The 25,362-nt window shown below is 45.6% G+C and overlaps 1 protein-coding gene across 1 annotated transcript in view; it reads left to right on the forward strand.

Moving 5' to 3' along the window:
- Nucleotides 1–16,241, forward strand: part of PPM1L (protein phosphatase, Mg2+/Mn2+ dependent 1L) — a gene marked incomplete at both ends in the record, with an annotated part of 79,688 nt that extends 63,447 nt beyond the window's left edge. Inside the window, 2 exons of the mRNA XM_079539799.1 lie at nt 12,724–12,885; nt 15,895–16,241. Of these exons, the coding sequence (XP_079395925.1) occupies nt 12,724–12,885; nt 15,895–16,241 (509 nt within the window). The remainder of the gene's footprint in view (nt 1–12,723; nt 12,886–15,894) is intronic.
- Between the last annotated feature and the right edge of the window lie 9,121 nt (nt 16,242–25,362).

Here is a 25,362-nt window from a genome sequence, read left to right on the forward strand (position 1 = left end):
AGTACGACTGTGCATGTTGATTTGGCCTTTGTAGCAGAGCATGCAAATATTAATCAAGTGGAGCTTCGATGGACTCAATGTTCAATTGCCCCTTTTTGTAAATCTTCCCTGTTAGGAAATCATTAGATTTGAAACTACCAAAAAAAGTGAGTTCGTCTAAAAATAGGCAGCTGCTGACAGGATTCTTAGTGAAGTTTGACTGAGAAAGATTTGTAAATGAAAGCAGGCCAAATGTGACAGATGGATACAAATCCTCTCGTAATCTTTAAATCCCTTCGTTTAAAAAGTGGCAATCTTGAGTAGCCATGGCTGGGTTAATTTTGTGCAAGAATATTTTCTCTGCTGAAGCTTTACTGGATGCTGATCCTATTCCTTCCATTTACAGCACCGTAATGCTTGGGCTGGTCAGTGATGCCTCTGCACAGATGGATGTTTAGGACCCTGAAAGGCGCTTTGGCACTGAACTTGTGCGTGCTGGTTAGCTGCAGCCTGCAGGAGGCTCTTCTGACATTTTCATACTCACAGGTTTCTCTTTAATGGATAGCCCCTCTCTGCCAAAGTCCTGTACAAATTGAGTTTCATTACTGAGTGACAAAAGAGATGAATTTCATTTTTCCCTGCCGTGAAGCTGTGGTGAGAGATATTGATTGCGGCCAGTCAGCTCCAAAAATGCTTCCTTAGCCACTGGTTATCAGAGCGTCCCATGTTTCCACGCAAAGCAGGTGGCTGCTGCTCAGCACATCCTCCCCGAGGGGACCCAGAGCTCATCCCTGCACTGCCAGTATCCAAGGGCTGTGCTGTGCTTCACCCTGTGCTGGGGCACCGCATCCTCACCGGTTCTGTGGCTTAGGGTAAGCCCGGAGGAGATGGAGCACGGCGCTGCTGCGGGGCTGGGGCTGACTCAGGGCTCAGGAGGGAACCACAGAGGGCAGGAGGAGCCCACCGAAGGGATCCCATGCTGGCACACAGGGCTGTCACAGCCTTTTTGGTCATGGGGAGCTTAGGTTTCAGTACTTCAGTCCCATTTTCCTCCTCCAACCCACTTTCAGTGCCTCTGAGTAAGTGAAATTGCTCGTAACAGCGGTTTATTTTCTTAAAGTGTATTTTTATGCTAGCAAATCACGTCCCAAATTGCCTGAATGCTCCAATCTTAGCAACATAATTTATTTGCTGCTGAGATAATCTGTCCATTAGCACTATGACACACGGCAGTCTGTCTCTGGGTGAGATGAGGTTTGTGCTCTGCCTCCACCGAACATGCCCACGTGTTGCGTTCCGCTAAGAATTACGCAGTGTATCGCTGTCTTCTCCTCCATCCCTGCAGGATTTAGCAGGTAATGAATTGATAATGAATGAAATGGACTCCTCTTACTCAGCCTGTATTTCTGTGCCTCACAGAACATCATTTTTTTTCTGTAGCTGCAGCTGTGAGAAGCTGTTCCGAGCATGAATGCAGGATTCAGGCTTTGGGATTTGCTTCAGGACTGCAGCCTGGTGCTGTAGTGAGCTATATATCCTATACAGGGATAATAAATACCCTGTCGGAGAAAATCCTTTCTTCCCACTGAAAAAAGAGCTTTATCAGGTAATGTCATCATTATTGTACATCACAGCACAACTGAAGGAAGTTAACTTTGCTGTGATGTTTATTGCAAGGCAGCTCGTGCACAGGAGCAAGCCATTAAAAATGCAGGAAGGAATTTGTTTGGTTTGCTATAACTACCTTCTTTTTCTTTTTTTGTTTAAAGAAAAAGGTCTTAAAATGCTGGGAGTATCTTTCTGCCACGTGTTTGGCTGGTCCTTTCTGCATAGATGTGGTCTTTGGGGATATGCAGCACCCAGGTTCAGCAGTGGTGACTGGTTGGGAGCTTCAGCTCTTGGCCTGAGCGGAGCAGGGGCTCAGGACCATTCCTTGCCCTGCCTCACCACAGCCCTCCCTGGGTCAGGGTTTGGGTGCACTGGGCTGCCAGGCATCCCTCACCTCACCTCCCCTCCCTTCCCCTCACCACACCATGCACAGCCATAATGGCCTGCGGTGCCACACAGCTGTGCCACACATGAAATGACCCGAGCTTCAGAAAGGACTGAACATCTTGGTGGAGTGTGCAGCACTTCGGGAGGGATTTAAGAGCGGGGAGGAAAGACACACACTAAATACAATGAACACAACCATTGCAAAGGCATTGGATTGCACAGAATGTCCAAGAACAAAAAGGAGAGAGCGGTACAGGAGCTGCTGGGAAGAGAAATGCCAGACACAAGGCCTTTCCTGGAGAAAGGGCATGTGCAGGCAAAGGATGGCTGTGTGAATGGCATTTCCATTATCTCAAGAAATGGAACGGGACAGGGTTTCTGTGTGTTGTTGTCAGCACCATTTGCCAGCGTTGTAGCAACGTAGTGAATTTATTTTCCCATTTGTGGCAAACACACTGACACAGCAGATGTGTGACTAACATTGCTCTGTCTGTCAGGGTAACAGTTACTGCTGCGCTTCCTTCTGATGGAGACTGAAGCTCTGTGGCCAGGAGTCCACTGCTGTTTCTCTGCTGTTTGCTTTCTGTCAGGCTCAGGTTTCATTTTGCAATGATTTTTAGATATTTAATCTCAAGAACATGATCTAAACCAACAACTTTCTTTCAATCTCAGTGTAAATTCAGCACTGAGCCTTTTCCAAATAATACAGTAAGAACAATTTTTACCCTTTATAGCTAGATGATTACTTCTGTATAATCTCTGCCTTATGCTCAATGTTTTCCTTGGCACATTTAATTTTTTTTACTCATTAAAACTGCACGTTGATCCTGGTCTCCATGAATCAGAGCTCTGTTACTCAGCAGAGGACCAATAACCCTGGCAAAAGCCACGGGGCCATCACCTCGAGTGGGATTTCTCCCTTGTAGCTGTTCATATTTGCATTAGAGGCATCAAATTCTGGGCCACTTTTCTAAAGCTCTTCAGTAGTGAGCAGGGAGAAACTGGAGGTTCTGGGGCATTCATGCCTTTGTTTTAAGCAAGTAAGGGAAGAAATCTTAAACATGCCCCCCCTTTTCCATGGACTATGAAATAGCTTTTACTCACAGGTGCATACAGGTAGACAGCTCCAGCTGGGAGCCTAAACATCTCTGTAAGCACACCCATGAAAGACATTACATTTCGGTGTACGCTCCAGCAGAAGCTGTGTGACTGTCATTTCCTACACATGAGCTCATGCAATGCCCTGTGGTCTGTGCAATTCCTAGAACATGGACAATGTTTGTAACAACAGGTGTATTAGTTAGGTCTGCCCAAGTGCATGGCGTTATTTTCCTTCAGTTAAGATAGTTTGTTATAATGCATGTAATTATAACCTTTCAGCAGAATCTGGGAGCACTAATAGTACTTTGACAGGTAAGTAAGTGCCTACTTGTGTGTGACATATCCCTCCCTTCCTGATGAGTTTTTTAGCAGATATTCAGCTAATTCAGCCAGCAGTGGTCACTGAGATGGGGGGCAGTGCTGCAGTGCTGGATTGAGGCACGTTCTGACCGCCTGCCCTGGGCCACGTCTGTGAGTTAACCATGTGAAGTGTTCTGTGTGTGTATGTGTAACTGTGTTTGGTTTTGTGCAGCAATACCACATGTTCTTCTCTTTGGCATTTATATTTGTAGCAATTAAAAATGAGAATTAAACATTCTACCATGATGTAAGTTGCACCAAAAAGAGGTGAAGCCAACCCGGCCCTGCAGAGTGTGGGCATTCGGGGGTGTAAGAGGAGAGTCGTTTGTGGATTTGAAACCAAGTAGACAGCAGTGTGTCAGTGACCTGTTCTCTTTCCCATTTCACAAGGTGTCTTTGAACACTTGCAGTAGAATTGCTTGGGATGGACTTTCCTATATAGAGAGCATGTGTCAGCATTGAATTCTGCTGCTGCCTGCGCCCAAAAAATACCACAAGGAAAGGAAAAGTGACTCAGACAGCGACAACAGAAACTCTTGGCTCGGTGCGCTGAGTACATCAAGAGAGCATTTGGGTTTAATTCCGTTCTCTGAGTGCTTGTCAGTTAAGTCTGGAGAGCAGCTTCAATGCAGAGACTTGTTTTCAGGTGCTTGCTCAACTCAGCCCTCAGCTGTGCTGGAGTTGGCTCAGGCCTGTGCCCAGAGGAGCAGTGCAAAGCTTGTGTGAGGACTTTGTGAGGGACACTGCTTTATCACAGCCTGATCGCCTCACTTTCACTCTATCTTTGGCCAATGAAGGTCTTGAAAAATGCATAAGAATTAAAATGCGGAGAATTAAAACCCTTGTTTGAGGCTCACTTTGTGTAAGTTGGTGTTAGATTTCTTTTGAAAACCTTTATCTTCAGTTGGCACGCTGGAGGTGCTTGCTGTTGGTACTGCAGTGTTTCGTCAACATCAGATGCATGTGTTGCATGGTGAGAGATATCAGCACAGATTTATGTTTTTGTTTTTAATTTATTTAAGAAATGTCAAGACAGCATTTGAAGATGTCAGTTTGCTTGAGATTCAGTGTGTGCAGAGAGGACATCAGTTGCAGGCCCCTGGGAGAAAGCCGCTCAGCTAACAGAGCTTTGTCACCTGCTGATGGGAGCAAAGAGAGATGCCTGGAGGCAAAGTTTGTTCTACCTACGAGCCTGGCAGACTCTTTAGAGATCCTTATTAAATTTTCCTGCATCGTTACCCAAACAGCATTGCTGTAGTGGGACAGAGCAGCACAAAATCAGCAGCAGCTACACCTTTGCAAAACCCTTCATTACACTTGCAATTGCAGGATGTCTGTTGAAATGAATCTCTTCAGCCTCATTGCTCCTACTATTGCCATATAACGTGCAAAAAAACCTAATATTTACATTCTTTTGAAAACATTTCAGTGGGAGAGTCATTGAGAAGAAAATATATTGTAATAGTGTCGAGCACATGCACCTGCACACAGATTTATGGTCTGAGGGTGTTGCTGTGTCTCAAGACATCGCTCGCACTCCTGTCTGCATCTTTATGTCATGTCCTTGGGCTCTTATTTGCAGCACTGTTCAGCTTGTGCTAATCCCTGCTTTGCATGCACAACTGCATTGCATGCCACAATCAATCACTGTTAGCCTTTTTCATTATTTCCCGGTTTCTGAATTATACATGGTTCCAAGTAGGAGGAGAAGGGAGCAGGAAGAAAAGAAAGCTTTCTGTTCTCAAGCACAGCTCTCTTAAAAACCCCATCCATAATCTGTAACAACCCATTAAGGTAAAGAAGTTGGCCATAAACATGTGTAACACCTTCCTAATCGAGGCGGCTGCTGAGTTTTGGCAATCTCTGTGCTTTTTGCTTCCTCTGTTTGCATGCTTTCTGTGAATCACAGGCAGCAGACACTGGCTGCAGCTGTCTGCGGGTGTCTTTGGAAGCTGTTTGTCTGTCTGGGTCTGTCCACCAGCTTGATGTGCTGAAAATTGCTTCTGCATAAGAGAATGTAGGAGGAAAACTACCAGCTGCAGGTAGCTTTTGGCCTGAAAGATGATTAGCCTCCAAGTTTGATTAACTTGGTGAAGGGAAGAGTCACGAGCTTGATTTAAGCTGCATTCTCAGCTGGTACATCCTGTGTTGAGCAGGTTTTGTGGGGGGCTCTCGAGATAAATCACAGACCTCTCAACCTGCCCATGGTTCTGGTGCATTGTCACTCCCATCCCTTTATTCTTCCAGCTCTTACTCCCTATCTTCTGCCAGCACGTGAAATACAGAGTCAGACTGTAATCCCTTTGGACAGAGAGCATGTTTGGTTTTCTGATTTTGAGATGCACCTTGGGCACAGAATAAATAACTCTTAAATACCTCCTTGCTGCTCAGCTCTCTCTTTGCACTAATAAGTTTCTTATTTGTTTAGGAGTTAATGTGAGCCATCTGTCATGCAGGGGCCTTGGAGGCAGCTGGAGAGCAAGACGGCTACTTACAGCAGTCCTCAGTGAGATCAGCAGCAACCTGAGTGATGCTCGTGCCACTGCCACCTTATCCTCCACAAACCTGAGGGCTGGAGCCCAGGGCAGTGCAGCCGGAGCCCGGCCCACTCAGCAGCTGCAGCCACCAGCTGGGCAGGGATTTCTGAGCAGGCAGGTCCTGCTCCTGGAAGGTGGCCTCTATTTATGCTGCTCGTGAATAATTTGCCAGCTCTGGGTCTTGTGTTTGGTGCCTACCTGCTGGTGCCGTACTTATTACGTCTGGTATTTACGGCTCACAAAGTGCAGGGCAATGCCCTTGGTTTGCATGAAGTACTGCAGTCTTGATCCTTTGGTCAGAAACCGAGCAATACCACTGAATTTTGTTGGGTGCTTTTAATTTTTTTTATTTTTCCTTTTTCAAATGGGATTTTCATTTTTCTTCTAGCTTTTTCTGCCTTCTTCCATTTCTTGGTCCCTGATGGGAGGTTTGGTTTGACTTGGAAGCCAGTGCCAACATACCAGTACTGCTGGTGCAGACATGCCTTGCCCAGACGTCACTGTGTCCTCCTGCTCTCAAGTGCTGCATCTGCCTGCTTCTGCCTTTATCCCTCTCTGCACAGAGCACCACTCTGTCCTGACAGCAGTGAAGTGTGCAAGATGAAATAGAGCCTTTGTTAAATGTTAGTGGCAGGTAGAAGAGAGATGGCTTCTAAACTATGTGGGAGAGGGGAGTTAGCAAACAGCCCCACGTGGAGGACGCAGATGCAGAGAATCCCAAGGGCAACCTGACGCTTTTGTTCGAGTTGACATTATTGGTAAAAGTCATATGTGACAATGCAGTCATCTTTCTGCACAGAAAGCAATCATGATGCAAAACTTCTCAAAGCTTTGGAAGGTTTCTAGTGGATATAAAAGAATTTGGGAAAAAAATTCTAGCCAGAAAAAAAGTGAAACTGTTTTCGATGTATTTCTACTTCTAATGTATTCAACAACTGAGTGTTGTGCTAAGGTGAAACTGAATATAGGAGCAATGCCAAGAAATCGACTTTCAGGATATATCATATGATAGAATCATAGAATGGCTTAGGTTGGAAGGGACTGAAAAATCTTGAAGTAGTGCTGCATGCAGTCAGGTAGGAATTGCTTCATGAAGGGAATTAAGCTACGATCTTAGAAACTGGATGTGAAGTAGTTTCTATTTCTAAGAACGATGTTTGTTTCAATCTCTTTTAAAAGATGGCATTCTTTACATGTTGGGGAAAGGGTGTTACACCGAACTGATCAGGAAACTGAGACACCTTGCATTTTTTCAGGATGGTTCTTCTTATGTCTGTGCTCTGCAGAGCAGACTTTGCAAAGCAGCTTATTGCACTGCAGAAGAGGCAGGTACAGCTCAGTGTAGGAAACACCAGTGCTGAGGGGACCCAAGGACATGCCTCAATGGCATGCCTGCTTGGCCCTGTGCACCTCGTAGGGAGCTCCAGGAAAAGGAGATGGGGACAATTTCAGAGATGAGATTAGACTAATTTTCTATAATGACCACTTCAGCTTAATGCAAACTCCCTATTACAAGCCCTGTTTGTGTGGGAATTAATGTAGCTTTTAGCCCTCTGGGGCTTAATGCTTTCTGGCCAAACATTAAGAGGCAGAGTTGGCCTCTCCAAAGATAATGCTCGCAGGCTCTGCTATTGAGGTCATTATCCTGCCAATTTTCTTGTTGTGGAAGTGAAGCCGCGCAGTCCCACGCTGGATGCACTGTGGACAGTGGGGCTGAGGCAGCATGTCCTGCTCCTCACTGCAGCAGCCCAGGGCAGCTGGTTCCACTGGTGTGGTTCCACTGGTGGCACAGAGCAGGCTGGGGGACACAGCGGGGCTGTGCGGGTGCTGGGGTGCTGGGAATGGGATCAGTATCTGTATGGCAGACGGGCTGGCCTTCAGCTGAGAGAAGAGGCCCCTGTGGGACAGAGAAGCAGATCGGGAGTCCTGTATGGCAGCACTGGTGATGTCTGTGTTTGCAGATGAGATTTCATAGGAGTAAAGCCTATGCAGAGAGAGTCAAAGACTATCAGAGCTGTGTAAACCCGAGAGAAAGAGAGATGAAGGCATCTTCAGAGACCGTGCTGGGAGAGAGGTGTTTGTGATTAGAGAAGCAAAAGTGAGAACTAGGAAAGAAGAAGTATCTCATCTGAGAAGAAGCGCTGAGCTGGCTGTGCCACAGGCAGATAAGAGGAACAGAAAGAGATGGCTGTCTCTGCTTTAGCTCAAAAACAGTGCTAAGATCTTGGCAAAAGCAGTTTCAGTGGTGAGCCTGAGGCAGAGGCTATGCTGGAGAGAACGTAGAGCAGAGCTGGAGGGAAAGAACACCGCAGGCAATGACTACGAACAGCATGTTCAGTGATAGAAAAGGAGGTGGCGGCCATAAAGCACATGAAGGTTAATGACGTTGTGTTTAGAAAGGGGCAATACTAAGGCAAACTTGTGTTGCAAAGGCAAAGAGCCAGAGAAGCCTAGGGGTGGGGTGGGAAAAGAACCGGGTTGGAATGCAGCCGACTAGTAACTTTGATGTATGCAGTGTGAGGGAGGTTCTGTGAAAGGGGGAGCCATGACTAAAACATAGGACGTGGAAGTCTAATTTTCCAGTTTTCTCTGGGTGCAAAGATCACAGAGGTGGAGGAGGACTGGAAGAAATGTGCTAGAGGAGGTAGGAAGGCACCCACGGGAAGTGCAGTTGTTTGGGAGAGCTGTGGGGAAGCTCCTTGTCCTGGAGCTGTGGCAGTTTAAGAGCTTGGGGTAAGGGCACTGTTTTCAGTTTTTACAAAGGAGGAATGGGCAAAAATTCCAGGTGGAAGAGTGAAAAAGAGAAAGAGCAAGGGACCAGGTTACAGGTGTTCTCTATGAGATATCAGATAGTGGCTGGAAGAGAAAGAAAACTCAGCAGAGAGGGCAGAGAAGAAAGGTGGGGACTTGGTGGGTGCCTGGGAGATGGACTGCACTTCTGCTGATGGAGTGGGATGAGATGGGGACAGTGGGGGAATTTCAGTGAGCTTCTGCCACCCAGGGCAGCCACAGCCTCATCAGCCTGTGCTGCTGCCTTGCTTCACTTCTGTCCTTCTCCCCTGCTTCCTGCTCCTGTCGCCCCGTGATGGATGTGCTTTGTTCACCAGGCCTCAGTCCTTTATCGCTCCCTTCTTAGCCCAGGCCTCAGAATTGCTTTAGCTCTTCTGTTGTCAAAAAAGGCTCCCTGCCCTTTGTGTGCATCTTCTGCAGCTCATCCTGGCTGCCTCATCCTCCTGCTGCTTACACATGTGCCTTCAGCTGCTTCTGTACCTTTATTTTTCCTTTCTTCTATCTCCTGATGGATTCTTTTTCCCTCTTTTTTTCTCACTTCTGTATCATTTCCTTTTCCTCATTTTGATAAAGCAGGTACCTAAAACCCAGTGTAGCTGGTGCAGCCCTGACTTCTATAAGGCACCTTGGCTGGTGCTAAAATATAACACCACTAATCTTAACAGACTCAGAAAAGAAAACAACACAAAAAATCCAAACCAAATGTACGCTGTATCTCTGCAGCCAATATACCACAGGTTTTAAATTTCCTGGTGATTTCCTTCTTTAACTGCCCAGGCAAGGCATTATTCAGGCAGCTGCACCGAGGGGCCAATATAACATGTGTTCTCCATTTTGGACCCTTTATGTTGGGAATTTTCCATTGTGCAATGGCATTAAATCTGAGGCAACTGACAAGTGCGCAATGGTTTCTAACTCTGCACAAGGTTAAATGACTGAAATAAAAATAGATGGAGAAGAAAACAAAGTAAGAGAAGTTTGCTTTCCCATGCAGCGGCAGGCAGCACCACGAGGTCAGGGACTGACGCAGCCTGCCATCAGTCAGGGGCTGCTGCCGAGGCTGAGGCGATGCACAAACTGCAGCCAGCACTCGGGGTGATCTTCTGGCTCAGTTCTCCCTCTCCTTCATACACACAGATCACACAACCAGAAGACTGTAATCAAAGTCTTCATTGTTACGTGGGGTTGTAATAATGGCTGTATCACCACATTGGACATTTCGTAGGTTTGGGTTTTAGTCAGAAATGCAAAAGTGGCTGCTAATTTTCCCTCAGAAATTTAGACAAGGAGTCAGAGTGCTTTTGGCAGGTGCCAGCCACAGAGTTCCACTGTGATCATGATGCTGCTTGAACAGCCAGTAAGAAAAGCCTCATAAATCAAGGCGCCATTAATTGATGTAGTTTTCCTGTTGAAGCAGAGCTTTTATCCATTTACAGAGTTAATGGTTTTTGTTCCTTGAGCTGACCTCAAATGCTAAATTCCACACTGTTCTGCACAAAAGCCACAGGTGCCCTCCTGCAATACTCTGCACCTGCACGTGCTGCTCCCTCCCACAGAGCCACGGCGCCGCCGTCCCGACAGACGGCCGTATCGCATGGCAGCCAGGTGTTGTGGTGTTGCTGCTTACCTGCACTCTTTCTGCTTTCATCTTAATAATGCAGCTCTCTTCCTGATACGTTCCAAGGTTTATTTGTACAACAAGCTCTTTAGCACTTACTGTTGCAACTTCAATTAGCCTCAAAGCACAGGGTCTGTTGGACCATCCGTGACTCCTGTGCAGAGCTCCCACTGCAGCCAGTGGCCCTGTGCAAAAAGAAGGCAGAGTACAACACTTCAGTGCTAATTCAGTGCTTTGAAACCACTACAAGGGCATGTTGCTGGGCAGAATCTCATCATCCGAGGCAGTAACAGGTGTAATAGTAACCATAAACAACCCCCACACCACTCAGCACTCACAGAAAGGATTATTATCCATACTGAGGCATGAGCCTGCACCTGCACTGTGTTCTTTTGTCTTTGTTCTCTGCTGAGGGCAGGCAATGGCACACCGAGTGCTCTGAGCGAGTGCTGGTGCTTCACCTGCCACCCTGCTGGCCTTGGAGCGGGGCTGTTTGGGGGGACGCTGGGGTCTGGTGCTCCCAGTGCCACAGCTCTGCTGCTGGCAGCCAGCTGAGCCAGTGGGGAGCGGCCAGGGAGGTGAGAGCTGTGCAGAGCAGCAGTGCTGCCTCGGGCATCCTGCAGCCCTGTGAGCACCTGCCAGGCTCCGTGTGGCCTTCAGCTAAGGTACCTGTGGAGGGGGCTCTTGGTTTGACAAGGCCCTTTGGGTCATGCAGGTGGACGGTTGCTGTGTCGTTACACGAGCCACAGAGCTGTGCAGCTGGCTGGTTTTTTTAGCCACAAATGGGAAACTATCCAGTTAGGTCTGCAGTGCATCAGTCAGTGGCACAAAATGAGATGTATGCACTGTGAAAAAGTGTTTTTGGTTTAAAGCTGTGCAAGACAGATCTTTAAGATAAAAATAAATCTCCAGAACTCAGTGCATCTAAAAACAAATTGTTTATTACTGGCTATTATATTTATTCCAGTCATGGGATATTCAACTACTGGCATGGGAACTGCAAAACATAGTTTTAAATTCTGCGTTTGGGCAGCAATGCACAAGGTGTGGCTTTGAGAATTTGGAGAATTCCAAGAACCTTTTGTAAGAATTTGGTAACAATTTTAGGACTGCCATACAATCTAAGTGTCAGGAATATTCCCTTTAAATGTTTGTTAGTGAATATATATAAAAATGTATTTGATACCCTTCTTTTCCAAAATATGAATGAAATTCTGGCACCTGGGCCAAAGTCAGTGCAGGGCTTATTTTTAATGCTGGGCATTTAAGTAACACAGCTGGTATCACACTGACTATAAGGGGAAAATGCACCACAGACACGTTCATGGTGGGGTCTGGTCAACTTTCCCTCTATTCTGCATCAATTCAATGAGGAAAATAAAAACAGTAGTGTCAGTACTTTGAAAACAAGCAATTATTTCAATACTTTTCTGTCACTTCAGCTGACAATACTATGCTAGCTGAATACTATGGTCAATGAGTGATCACATTTTTTTCTGTGTATTTAAAGGTTGAAGTAATTAAAACTGTCAAATCATTTCCTTTCTCCAATAAAACATCCTTCAGCTGCATAGCCTGCCTTGGTGGCAGCAGTTTGGGCAGCTGTATTCCCTCCTAACGGCGTACACAGGGCGCTGTGACCAAAGCTCATCCTCAGCATCCAGGTATCCGCTGCCTGGGGACGGGCTGCCATGGGACGTGAGCCCTGACAGCATCCTTGGAGGAGCGAGGGGGCAGAGGCTGTTGGGCTCGTGTACATTCAAGTGCTGTAGCTTCAGTCCATGAAAGCAGCGCGTGGGCTCTGCTGCCAATACACACTTTTCTCTCTTATTACTTTTCTCATCCATTAGGAAAAGACAGCTCTCAGAGACTGGAAAACACTCCTCCCCTTTGAGCTTCTCTCCGCCATTATCCATCTAAAGAACATTTTCCTGCCACTGTTTGTTCCTAGCTGAGTTTAAGATTTTCAGCTTCACCAATGCTCAGCCACCTACCAGTCTGTGCAAGAGCAATACGGAGCAGGTGCTGAGATAAGTGTGCACTCCATGTAAGAACTGGACCAAATAATGGTAAGAGAGAGAGCGAGCAGGGAATAACTCAGTAATACCCAGAGATAAGAGAAAAAACCTCATAGACTTAAAAATCCTTGGAAGAGAGCTGTCAGATTTGATGACAGCCTCTTCCGTGGCGTTGATGGAGTAGAAGATGCTTCAGTCAGATACCAGAACAGCTGCTGGTCCACATGGCCACGGGCAGCCACTGCAGAAAATGTGCTATATAACTGCAGATAGATACGTCCTATCTATCTGTGTTTGCTCCCCTCTCCCCTCTGTTTTTCCTCAGGCACAACTTGTTTGATCGCCTTGCTGTCAGACAAAGAGCTCACTGTGGCCAACGTTGGTGATTCGCGAGGCGTGCTGTGCGACAAGGACGGGAATGCCATCCCCCTGTCACACGACCACAAGCCCTACCAGCTGAAAGAGAGGAAGAGGATTAAAAGAGCCGGTGAGTGGTAACGGATTTGCTTTGGATTGAAAGCTCACCTTTTTCTTCTCTGCTGTCAGTAATACAGACTTTTCCCCTGTGAGACAGTGAAAAATACCAGACCGAGAAACCAGCAGATAAAATCTTCCATTATTAATACAACACTTTTCAGAGAGATTGCATGGTGCAGGCTGAGAAATGGAAACAGGCTGACCTATCCTTAATGAAGCAGTGTCAAAGGAAGAGGAGCAGCCTTCATCTTCTACAGCCAGTTGACTGTCCCAGCCGCTTCCCTCCTGATCTCTGCAGGGAGCAATTAATGAACAGCCACAGCACCCTTACCGGCTTCTCCACACCACATCATATCAGCAGCCTTTATGTAAGAGGCTGGGTCTTAAGCAGAGTGCAATTTAGTTACTAAAATAAGCAGACCACGAATCTAATTAATTAAAGCTACTTTTTGTTCCCCTATAATGACTGTAAATGATCACAAACACATACACAGTAGCAGAAGTACAAGGAAAAGAACATTGGAAATGGTAACCTTGCACAATAAATCTTTCTGGCTTTCTTAACTTGTCACTTGAGACCTCCTGGGCCAGAAGTTGCATTTGGTACCTCAAGTTTAATGGCCAATTCTCCATGAATTTGTCAAAGCCTCTTTTGAAACTGTTTCTGTTTTGGTTCCCATAGCAGCCTGCGGTAGCAACTTATCTGACGAAGAAAAAGTTCCCCTTGCTTGTGTTAACCATTCTGATGAGCATTGCCTCTAGAGATGCTTTGTTTCTCTGCCTCAAATTCTTCATCTGTGAAGTAGAAATAATGCATTTTTTCCCTGAGTGTAAAACATTTTTAAAACCTGCAGGTATTCAGTAGGCTCACACTAGTATAAATGCCTGTACGTGGCAAACTCATGCCTTCTGCTGTTTGCTTTTATCTCCGAGGAAGCTGAAGAGCAGCGTGATTCTTCGTGCCGCTACAGAGGCTGGGGCTGTGTAAGTTCCCAAAGGCAAACAGAATGCACACAGATTGTGAGAAGAAAGAATGGGAAAATTCTAGTCTCACTTTGCTTCATTCAGCTGTGTGCTTGGGAGATGTACTGAGAACACCCGGAGATCTTTTGTTCAGCAGTTGAACTTCTTAAGGCCTCCTTCACCAACACCATCCAGGTGCTCTGTACAATTGTGCATTTAGAGAAGGCCTTTGCTCGCAGCTCTCGTGCTGCAGTTCCCAGAAGCCAACGCACAGAGTGCTCCTGAGTGTTTCTGTAAGGCAGTACGAGGTTACTGATGCCAGCGTTTGCAGCCAGTACCAAAGGAAAGCCACTGGCTGAGAGCACAGGGCCCTTGCTTTCTTACAGACGTTGGTATTACCTGCTCAACAGCATGCTTATAGTTAGCAGCGTGAGTCACAGGCCCGTCAACACTGCCTGCTGCCACAGGGAGCTGCTGCCACACACTCGTGACTGCTGCAGTGCTGCTCCTCTTGCAGCTGAATGACAGCAATCCCACTCTGATTCTTTCCCATGAGACAGAAAAATGCACGTTTCTGCAAAAAATACAAATCCCCTGACAGGGGTGTCCTGAGCAATGGGTACAGTATTCACCTTAGGGGCTGTGAAACAACCACAGCAGTCTTGGCTTGTGAAAAAAGCCCAGTTGGAGCACCACAAGGTGACTGTCACTGATAGAAATTGTATTCACCTTGAATGCACTCCTTGGAGCTGCAGTCTCTAGGTGTGGAATGTTTGCGTGGCTGCCAAAGAGCTCCTATTTCCTTAATGTCTTTTCTTCTCCAGTGACAGCTGGAACTGCAGAACATTTGCTTTTTCTTAACAATTTCTAACCACTGTGTACAGATGACTTTATAAAACAAAACACTACAAGTGCCAACAGACACTTCACTGAACCTCAGGAGCTCCTGCCACTGTCACTTTCAGCTGCCACTTGACAGCAGCACTGGAAAGTCATTTTGCATGTATAAGCACTGCCTGCTTATATTGTCTACTGTCAGTGTGCTGCAACCAGTTAGCAGCATCAGCTATCTCCTCTGTGAGTACAGTAATGGATGCCAGCACTGCTTTCCTCTAATTGTTTGTATAATACATACTTAAAACTGCCTCTCCTTGATGGCATTTTGCTTCCCATCACTCCAGTACATACGTATGATTACTCTGAGGTACTGCAGTTCTAAACACTCGTGAAAAAAGTGCTGGGAAATGGGTGGCTGAGTAATTTGCAATCAAAATGTCCTCAAAACATACTGCAGCAGCTGGACAAGGCTGGTGTGACTGCATAGCTGAGGTGCAATTGCAGTAGGGCAGAGTGAAAAGCTGAATGCATTCTGATTACTGTAAAGAACAAATGTTTTTCTAAAAACACCAAAACAAACAACTTGCAGATGTAAAGACAACAATTCTTCCAATTTGGTTACACGTTTCAATGCTCCATGATAGACCTTTTGCAAATTATTTGTCCTCAAGCGACTCTGACTTTGGATTCATGTTAGAGTGGAGGAAGTATAGCTACACATCAGTGCAGACGTGGCACACAGGCACGTGCACACAAAACTGAAGGTGCTTCAGTTCTGCTTTGACCTTGAGGCACTGCGTAGTTCTCTCCCTAGCGCGGTCAGGCTGGGTGCTGCCCAGGTGCTGGCTCTTATCACTCACTGACTTCAGTGAGAGATGCATTTGCCTGTAAGCAATTCCTAAGCACTGTAAGGGATTTGCAACCAGAAGTAGCCCTAATCCACAGTGCATTTTTCTAACTCAGAATAGCACTTTATGATGGGTTTGTTCACAACACTGTTCTGATATTTTTTGGCACACCTTGTGCAGGGCAGTTTGCTAGAAGAGCTCTAGCTGGAAGGCACAATCCAACTCCTCTTCGCAGTGCTGCGATATTTAATTCAGACAGCTGCTTCTTGAGCTGTGTAACATTTACAAACCTCAGGATACCGAAGGTGAATTTGTGAGTGGATGTGGCAGGAGGTCGGAGAAAGTTGTAACAGTTTGGTGTTTCTCTCCAGGTGGATTTATCAGCTTTAACGGCTCCTGGCGCGTTCAGGGCATCCTGGCCATGTCCCGCTCCTTAGGAGATTACCCTCTGAAGAACCTGAACGTTGTCATTCCTGACCCCGATATTCTCACCTTTGACCTGGACAAACTGCAGCCAGAGTTCATGATCCTGGCATCTGATGGTCTGTGGGATGCCTTCAGCAACGAGGAAGCCGTGCGATTCATCAAGGAACGCTTGGATGAGCCACACTTTGGAGCCAAGAGTATAGTTCTACAGTCATTCTACAGAGGGTGTCCCGATAATATAACAGTGATGGTGGTGAAGTTCAGGAATAGCAGCAAAATAGAAGAACAGTAATTACCAGTGGTTCTTTGCCTCGCCGAACTTAAAACAAACTCTTACATTTTAAACATAGTGGAAAGCTCTAGTAAATCCCATTAAGATTCCACACAGAAAGAACAGATTCCTCCGGGCTTTGTTCTTTGCTTAACAAAAGGAGCAATACAACAAATACATTCTGTGTGATGATAAGAATTAAGTTTCTTCACAAGCACCTGTCTCCTGTGACCTTGCTGCTCCTTAGAAGCCAACTGTAATCTTTCATTTCAGAATTTCCTTTACAAATCCCATGTATGCTTTTCATTTCTCACCTCTCCTTTCTAAAAGGGGTTCGTTCAGACACACGGCAGGGTCAGGGCAGAACTGCTGCTTAATAGCAACGATAGGAATGATGTTGCTTTTTCACTCGTAGATGTGACTGTGTTTCAGAACAATGCTCTAATGTTTCTCATCTCTTTTTTAATCTGCGCTGATAAGGTCGTGTTGGAAAAGCTTGTAGTTGTTGGTCTGTTATGAAGGAGGGAAAGGAGCCAACTGCTAGTCTGCTATCACAGAACTGGCTCTCACACCTTGTTTTTTCCACCCTCAATTAAACAAATCCCTGCCAAGCATGTGGTCAGGTATAGCTACTGAATTACCTGCAGACAGGTTTATTCAGCCTGTGCATTCCTTTAATAACGTTTATTCTATGCCATGTTGTAATGTTAAGCTCCATCAAAGTACTCCGAAGTCTGTCACCTTCTCTATCAAAAAAATAGCTCTCTCGTGATAGAAGAATGAGTGCCATTCCCTGGGACTCCTTCCTGTTAGGTTCCTGGCATGGACTTTTCACAGTCAAGTAAGAAAACAATGCAAGATAAAATTAATTTCATTAGTATTTGCAAAACTAATCAGAGCAGAGTGCTCTACAGAGCTGCCTAGATGGAAGCCATGGCTACGAAATCTTTGTACCGCTGCAGATTAATTTGTGGTTTTAATCTGGGGGAAGACCACTGTAGGACTGATTTTTGGCATAGTGTATAAATGCCAGACAGTGTAATTGCACTGTTCAGTTGAAAGCTTGTGATAAATCTAGATAAAAATATTTTTTTATCTAACTTTCAATATTTAATTATACTTTGGAATCTGTGACTGTTGTCTAAGCTGTGCATCTGATAACTCAGTTGGCTGCTTCACAAGCAAGCGGCAGCAGTGCTGGTGTACAGGACGTGTTTCAGAGGAACACGTCAGGGCTGAGGTAGATGATAATATTTTGGGTGGCTTGCTTCCCTGTATTACGTCCCCTGGGATTCCTTCCCTTCAAAACATGGTCCTCTGGATGATCCGCTGATCTCTTGTCCGCAGGGTAGTGGAGGCTCTCAGTCCTTGGGCCCTGAGCTAAAGCAGGGCTGTCACGCGGCAACTGACGCTGTCTGTTTCTTGGATGAAGATGTACAATCAATTAGATGAAAAACTGCCTTGTGCTTATCACCCACCAGGAGTGTTTTCTGAGAAGGGGGCTTGCTGGTCTCAAATACTCTCATCTGCTGTGGTTGTGCTGGGCAGGTATGATATCTCTCAACACAGAAATGAAAGAGCACAAATTCTGCTTTCCACTCAAGAAAGAATTCTCATCGTAAGCCTTTTCAGTTTGATTTCTAGATGATCTCTTCCCTAACAACCTTCCTTTCTTTAGTTTGTTTGGGGATCTTAGTGACAAGGGCACTGACGGCGCCCTTCCGATTGTATACATGTCCTTACATGTCTACATTCTCTCCTTCAAAACTGTGAGTAGGATTTTTGGGCTCTGAGTAATGGTTTATGCATGCCAGTGAGCAACAGCAGCAAGAAAGCTTGCAGCGTGCTCTGATACCCCCCTGCACTGCCCTCCCCAGAGGATGGAAGGTTTCAGATGTTTTTAATCGCTTGAACAGGACGGACAGCATTCAGTTAATTTTAAATGCAATTGTGCAGTTAAATGGAGAGGGTAACAAACGCCAATAATTGCAGACTGCTTCGGTTATTTAATTTTGAAATAAGTATTTGAGGTCAAATGTTGCAAAATGAGAACCTTGTGTGGTATTTTCATGGGAGTGCTTCATCATGGACTCAGTAATGCTGCAGCAGCAGTATCAAAACTGTGCTCTAGGCAGAGCTCATGGTGCGTGTAGCATTTGCCTTTCCTTTCTCCTTCACAGATGATGTTTCTGTTGCACTGGCTTTTCTTTGTAGAACAGAGACTGGATGTTTGTCAAACAGCTGCCCAGGGAAAAGAAGAATTAGGTGTAGCAGTTCACAGAAGGCTAAAGCTGAGAAGTTTGTACAGCTGCTACAAATCCTTCACAGGCATTTGAGAAGTTGGAAGCAGAACAATGGTCAGCTCCAAGAAAGAAATGACAGACTAATGCCACTTCAGAGAAAAGATTCTGGCTGCCAGTAAACCTCTCTGCAGCTCACGTTCCCAAGTTATCAAGTATTGCTGAGGAATTGCAGACCTTCTCTGGAGCACGGCTAGCCCTCCGGTTGCTCTATTGAGATGGATGGGAAGAGGAGGTGATGGGAAATGTGTGTGTTCACAGACTCTGGCAGCTGCCGTGAGGAAGCTGTGGGACAGTGGCACAGTCTGGGAGTAAAGTGGGCTCTTGCATGGCTTGCTGAAAGGGTTTAAGAAAACCCAGAGTACAGTACAAAACTGTTTTGCAGAGTTCATTCACTCACATGGCCACCCAGTCAGTTACTGGAACAGCCCTATTTCTACCTTTTGAGTGTTTGCAGTTGCAACGGCAGTCAATGTAGCACTTTTAATTTTCTCTGCAACACTCCCACCTCTTTGGTAGCTCCCTTTTCTGGCTGAAGGTGTTCAGGCCAATGACCTCTCGTAAGGCCGAAGCTAGTTTAGGGCATGGTGGTGATGGGTTGATGGTGGGACTAGCTGATCCTAGAGGACTTTTCCCACCTTTACTGTGTCCATGATTCTATACTTACAGCTACTTTAGGTTTAAAAAGATGAAGGACTAATGAAGATGACAGGCTTTGTGCATCAAAGATGAAGGACTAATGAAGATGACAGGCTTTGTGCATCTTCCTCATATGCAGTGCCTACCCACGTTACTCATTAGAGGTCTTCTAAGAAGCTTGCTAATCTGGTTCTAGGTTTCCAGCCATGCTGATTTGTGCCAAATTCTGTTGTGTTACATACGGCTGTTGGGTGACAAGATTAGCTAATGCACACAGTGCTGTACGGCCTGACAGATCCCCCACTGCTCTGATACATCCCATCTATCCTATGTGCTACATCTGGAAAGAAATATCCCCAGTGTCAGAGCTGTGCAACAGAACGTGGTCCAGCATTGCAGAGGTAGCAATTTCCACACTCCATCCAGTGCTGCTTTGCTGCCTAGGCTCCTGCCCAAAGAAGGAATGCACATTTTGGTTACATCTCAGAGCTCCCTGATTCCTGTGTTTGTAAAAGTCTTGTGATGGTTAAGCCGGAGTAGGTCCATCGGTGACATCTGTTCTTCAAGCAGGTGCTGATATATCAAACTCCTGTCAAGGAGCATCTTTTATAAGGTAATAATAATAAAATAAAGAGCTTTGGCTCTTAGTGCCACTGTAAACATCAGTGTAGCCCTGTGATAGAGATGCTGCCATGTCGTGTGGATGGCGTACTGGTACGGCCTTAGAAAGGCTGCTCCTCCCGGCAGCGGCAGGGCTTCCAGCGCGGCCATTGGCGCTCCCGCAGCGGACGGAATGCCAGCCGTGGTCTCACAGCGCCGCCCAGCGGCAGGGATCAGCGGTGAGCCCTGCTGGGCTGCTCTGCTCTGGTAGCGCGTTTGGAAAACGTGATGTCGGAGTGCGTTGTGCCTTGTGCACATGTGCGCTGTGAGGTTAATGCGGACCGTCCTCCCAGCTGCTAAAGCAGCACAGAAAAACACGTGCAGCCATAGGCATAGCTAAGAAATGCAGGCACTTGGTTGCTGAAACTGTGTGAAGCAGCCTGGCATACCATAACCATGCCCTGCATCCCCTGCTAGCTACTGACTTGTGAACAGAAGGTCAGTACCAAAACTACTGCTATTACAGCAAGATGCTTTTTACATGCAGTAGAACGAAAGTTGTGCAGATTTTAGAGTACAGAAGGTCGTTAACGTAAACACCACGTCAGCCTGAAGTAACAGTGCTTGCTGCGTTACGTCACCTCAGAATATACGACACCCTCGCTTTATATACTATTAATCTATCGCTAGTGTCTCTAATAATTACTTGATATAGAGAAACATTTAGTGAAGGCTTATATCAAAGTAAAAACCCAGCTCATCAGCTTGCATTCTAGGCAGTAAGTTTTTAGGCCTCTATAGAATCATAGAATCATAGAATCACCAAGGTTGGAAAAGACCTAAGAGATCATCCAGTCCAACCGTTCACCTATTCCCAATAGCTCCCACTAAACCATGTCCCTCAGCACAACATCCAGCCTTTCCTTGAACACCCCCAGGCTCGGTGACTCCACCACCTCCCTTGGCAGTCCATTCCAGTGCCTGACCACCCTTTCTGAAAAGTAATAGTATCCTGCAACCTGGCCATACAAAACTGTGAGATTAGAAGTTAGAAAATTCTGCTGAAGTCTGACAACCATTCAGACCAGGGCTGCTGCCCCTCAGTGCTGTCCATGTGTAACTTACCTTTCTAAATCTGTGGAGTCATATCCAATGCTACCTAATAAGATATTCACAATTAAGTCTGCATTGATTTGAATTTTAGTTACCTTTATTTATATAGTACCAACAGGCTTGGGTAAGCAGCAGCTTTAAATCCAGTTTTGCCCTAGGTAGCAGTGTCCTGGGCATCAGTTTGTCTCTGGTTATACAGATGTTTTAGATGTATTTTGCTCTGTTAAGCAAAACGTGTGCTGCCAAAGCAGTTGAAGTTTGTCTAAAGCCATAAATAGAAGGTTAAGTCAAGAGCAAATCTTAACTAACATTTTGAAATCCACGTTTATGAGCAGGTCGGCTCCTATATCTGATATTAAGGATGAACTCTAAACTGGTTGAGCAATAGGGAAATGAAGCACTTGGTCCTGCACACAAAGGACTAGCCGTGTCTGAAGCCTGTGGGGACAGTTAGCACTTCTTGGGACAAAGATGCTCAGCATTCCACTTCAGCCTATATTCCAGCAAGCTAAACAAGCCATCAGTTTCAGTGTTACAGAGATGTAGATGTGGGACTGTCAAACATTGCTCTGTGCATTCCTGCACTGTAGTCAGGGGTGAGAGTACTGCAGGTGCACTTTAACTGCATGAGCTTTAATCCTGGAAACAATAACTGTCATGAAGTCGGGCTGGACAGGCTGGCAGTCAAATTCCTGCTCAGCACCCCAGCAAGAAAGGCTGTGCAAATGCCTCCTCCACTGATAGACACTGTGACTGCAAAACCACTGCTACCCACAGTGCTTGGAAGTGCTCTCAAAGAACAACAAACTAATTAGGAAAATGAACTGCACATGAGGATTCTGTAAGGGCAGTGCAGATGTTTCTTAGAGAAAAGCCCACAGAGCAGAACACACAAGATAAGAAAATCACAATGTTTAAGCAATTTGTCTCAGCGAAGGCAGCTTCCATTGAGTGTAACAGCGCTGTTTTATCTTAGAGGAGAACCTCTTCAGGCTTCTTTTTAACATTTTTTCTCTCAAAGCCAGAAGTGTTCTTAAGATCACATCTTCACTGCAAGCTCGGAGGAGACTGCACTTTCCTCTTGCTTTAAGGACCACCACAACCAAAGCATTACTGAGAGAGCAGACAGGGCTTCAGGCTGTCGTCCCGTCAGGCTGCAGGCTGGGATGCACACAGCAGCCACACGCCATCGTCACTCACTATAAAAAAACTTCGTTCAGGTCATCGGGATTAATGCGGCCTGGAAAATTAATGTGCTGCGTAGCAACTGTCAGAAGGCTGGAGGTAAACAGCGCTTAGAGACAGAAACTGTCCCAGCAGAGGTCACCCGGGGTGAACTCTGTGTTTTAAAGGCTTGTTTGACTGGAGGACAACGAAATCCCAGAGCCCCAGCACTGCAGGTGGCCAGAGAGCCTGCTTTGGCACGGGTTGGACTAGATGATCTCTGGAGGTCCCTTCCAGCCCCTACAGTTCTGTGAGTCTGGGTGACTGCGTGAAACTGTGCTATAAAACACATTTCCTCCTACGAGTTGCAGGTTTGTACTGACTAGCTGAGAATCATGTAACAGCATTTCAAGGAGAGAAACTACTGAGAAAGCGATTTTTAGAAACCCAGTACATGGACAGGGGGAAGGGGTGAGTTCTGTTTGCTTTTTACAAGCTTAGGTTTCCTTAGAGTAAGGACTCAGTTACACATAACCACAAAACAAACTATCTGCCTCGCTTCATTCAAACTCTGTTTGCTTTCCTTCTTACACGGAGCACATTTGGGTATGGCAAAGCACAGCAACTGCTTTAAAACTCTCTGCAGTCTATGAACATCATCTCTTACCCCAACACCTCTGCCTTAAGCAGGCTGTAGACAAAGCAGACCAAATGGCACACGCCAGTCAAAAAATAGAGATGAAAAACAGGGAGTAGAGCTCTACCTCCCAAATGCCCTTGGCGTGTCTAACATATCTGGCAGACAGATCAGGAATTCAGTGTCGCGGCCTGATTAACCTCCAGTCAGTTTCTAGTTTAATTTGAAAGAAATAGGATAAATTTACATTATTTTAATGTGCATCCAGATGTTGAGCTCCTTACTGCTAAGACACTTCAATGCAAGTTCATTGTAACTAGACGATGTAAAACGTAGATGCTTCAAACTAAGTCTTAATGCTGAAGTGACTACAGAGAGTAAGGCCTCTGAATCTGCAGCACTGCTTCCTGACTTAATTGAACAGCACCTTGAACCATTTGGACTTAAAGATTCCTATGGACGCTGCACAGGATTGGCACTGTACACCGTAAGCTCCTCTTGCTATGCACCCAGAAGCAGCTTCCAAACATCTTTGTCCAACCAATTATTCCACTTTTCAAGATAGAAAGCCCCCAGTTTTCATATTAAAATCACAGTTCCTTGGAATCCTTCTTGAATATGGTTGAGACTTGCGTGCGTGAGACTCTTAGGATGTGGAAAAAAATTAGCCTATAGTTTGTGATTCATTTTCAGTAAACTGCTTTAAGCAGATGCTATGAAATTTGCACCCACCACTGACTTAAATACTGTCATGACTCCCCAATGGTAGCTTTTTTTACCTCTTGCATGGCAGCTCACACCAGACTCTCCCAGTAGTTGCTTTAAGCAGACATGTGACCTTAGTTGTGCATTATTACAGTCTTATAAGCAATAATAAGGTTGGGTTCAAATATGAATTGTATCTGGGAATGAGTTTTTACAAAAAACTCGAGCACAGATTCAGTAATGCTTTACAGTGCAACTTTCTTGCAGAATTGATGTCATCTGAAGTTACAGTGTCAGGTGGCATAAGAGATGGCCGTTACAAACCTGCATCTGAGAAAGCAGAAGCCCTGTAGTCTGTGAGCAGTGCTGTCGTTCTGGAGCACCAACATGACAGTGCTGGCTTGGTGACACGCACACTTTTCCTGCAGTGCTGTGCAGCCATTTCTCCACCACAGGCGTTTTGCTCTCACCAGGAGCGCTGTCTGCTCTCCCTACCCAGCTGCTGAATGTTGCACAGTCTTTCACAGTCACATTCTTTTTGAAGAAGCAATACAAACTGTACTGTGGTGCCAGTGCTCTTGTGAGAAACCATTTATTTCTAAGCATGTAACATGGCAGGCGTAAAAGCAAAACAAGAAGGCTTTTTTATTTCCACGTAGAAACAACCAACAAACAGTTCACATTGCTAACAGAGCTCCCGGGAGCTGAGCGCAGTGCTACCAACCATGGAGCCCAAACCCAGAGGAACAGCTGCAGCTTCCTCTGCTTCAGGAGCCACCCGGCATTCTTTCCTCAGTTGTGCAATACTGTATCTTTAGCTATTAGTTTAACCGCAGCAACAAAATCCAATCTTGAAAAACTTTGACCTTCTTGGCAAATGTTCTTAGAACACTGAAGTCTGAAGTACTTGTCTAGACAATATTCTCTCCGAGACATCATTTTTGTATTTCAAAAAGTAATGTCCTATAACTCCACTGTAAAACCATGTACAGTTACAGAAAAGACAGAAGTCAATACTGACCGTTACCACAATGTAACAAAAGCATTGGTGAAACCTCAGCCTGGGTACTGGAGGTTTCTGCACCTCTTCTAATTTGTCTCTAAGAGACTATCTGAAAGACAGCCAAATGTAAATACGCCGTAACGTTAGCTGGAGAACAAAAGGTGGCAGTGCTCTGTCATTCTAGATGTACAGGATGTAACTACAGTATCTTCACTGTGTATTAGATGTGTCTAGGATAATTGTTCATGCAATTGCAAATTCTGTATTGCTGTCAATTAAAAGTGTAAACTACTGAAACCTTGGCCTTGCTGGTATGAATAAAGTGGTTAAAATACCCATCTTTACAGATACAGTCACGTTTGTCTTCTTTAAGACATGAGAAGCCTAGAATGACATTCTTGTTTTCATTTTAAAATTTTAAGCAAGAAAACTGTTTTGAAATGGGTTTGAAGTCACAGCTTAAGCACATCTGTCTGAATCTTCCCAGTGTAGCTACAACAACTCGGGGTGCATCAGCACCCACACCAGTGTTATCCTGCAGCACCACCACACGAGGCAGCTCGTACCTGAACTGCACGTGGGCTCTTCTGCATCTAGCCCTGCAACGGCCTGCGAGCATTAGCAGTCCTACCTGACAGACATCACAGCGATTCTATTTTGCATGTACACAAATAAGCTTACGCTTGAACACACACTATAAACATACGTACATCCGAACACTGTTTAAATGAGAAGATGTAAAGCTCCCAGCAGGACAGAGCTGATACATTTAAATAAGAAGGTAGCTGCAAGCTTTGCGCTGTGCAGAGAACAACTAACTTGAGGGTGGCAAAGGATCACGCAGTTCACAGAAGGACCAAAAGAAATATCATTAAGCAGTGATTGAGAAGCATCTTCCCGGCTCATTTCTTGACATAAACATTATTCTTCAGTGACACTTCATCATGAATTCCAGGAGATTTGGGCAGACATCCCTTGGTT

This window comes from Tetrao urogallus (assembly GCF_951394365.1).
Source record: "Tetrao urogallus genome assembly, chromosome: 9".
Classification (NCBI taxonomy): Eukaryota; Metazoa; Chordata; class Aves; order Galliformes; family Phasianidae; genus Tetrao; species Tetrao urogallus.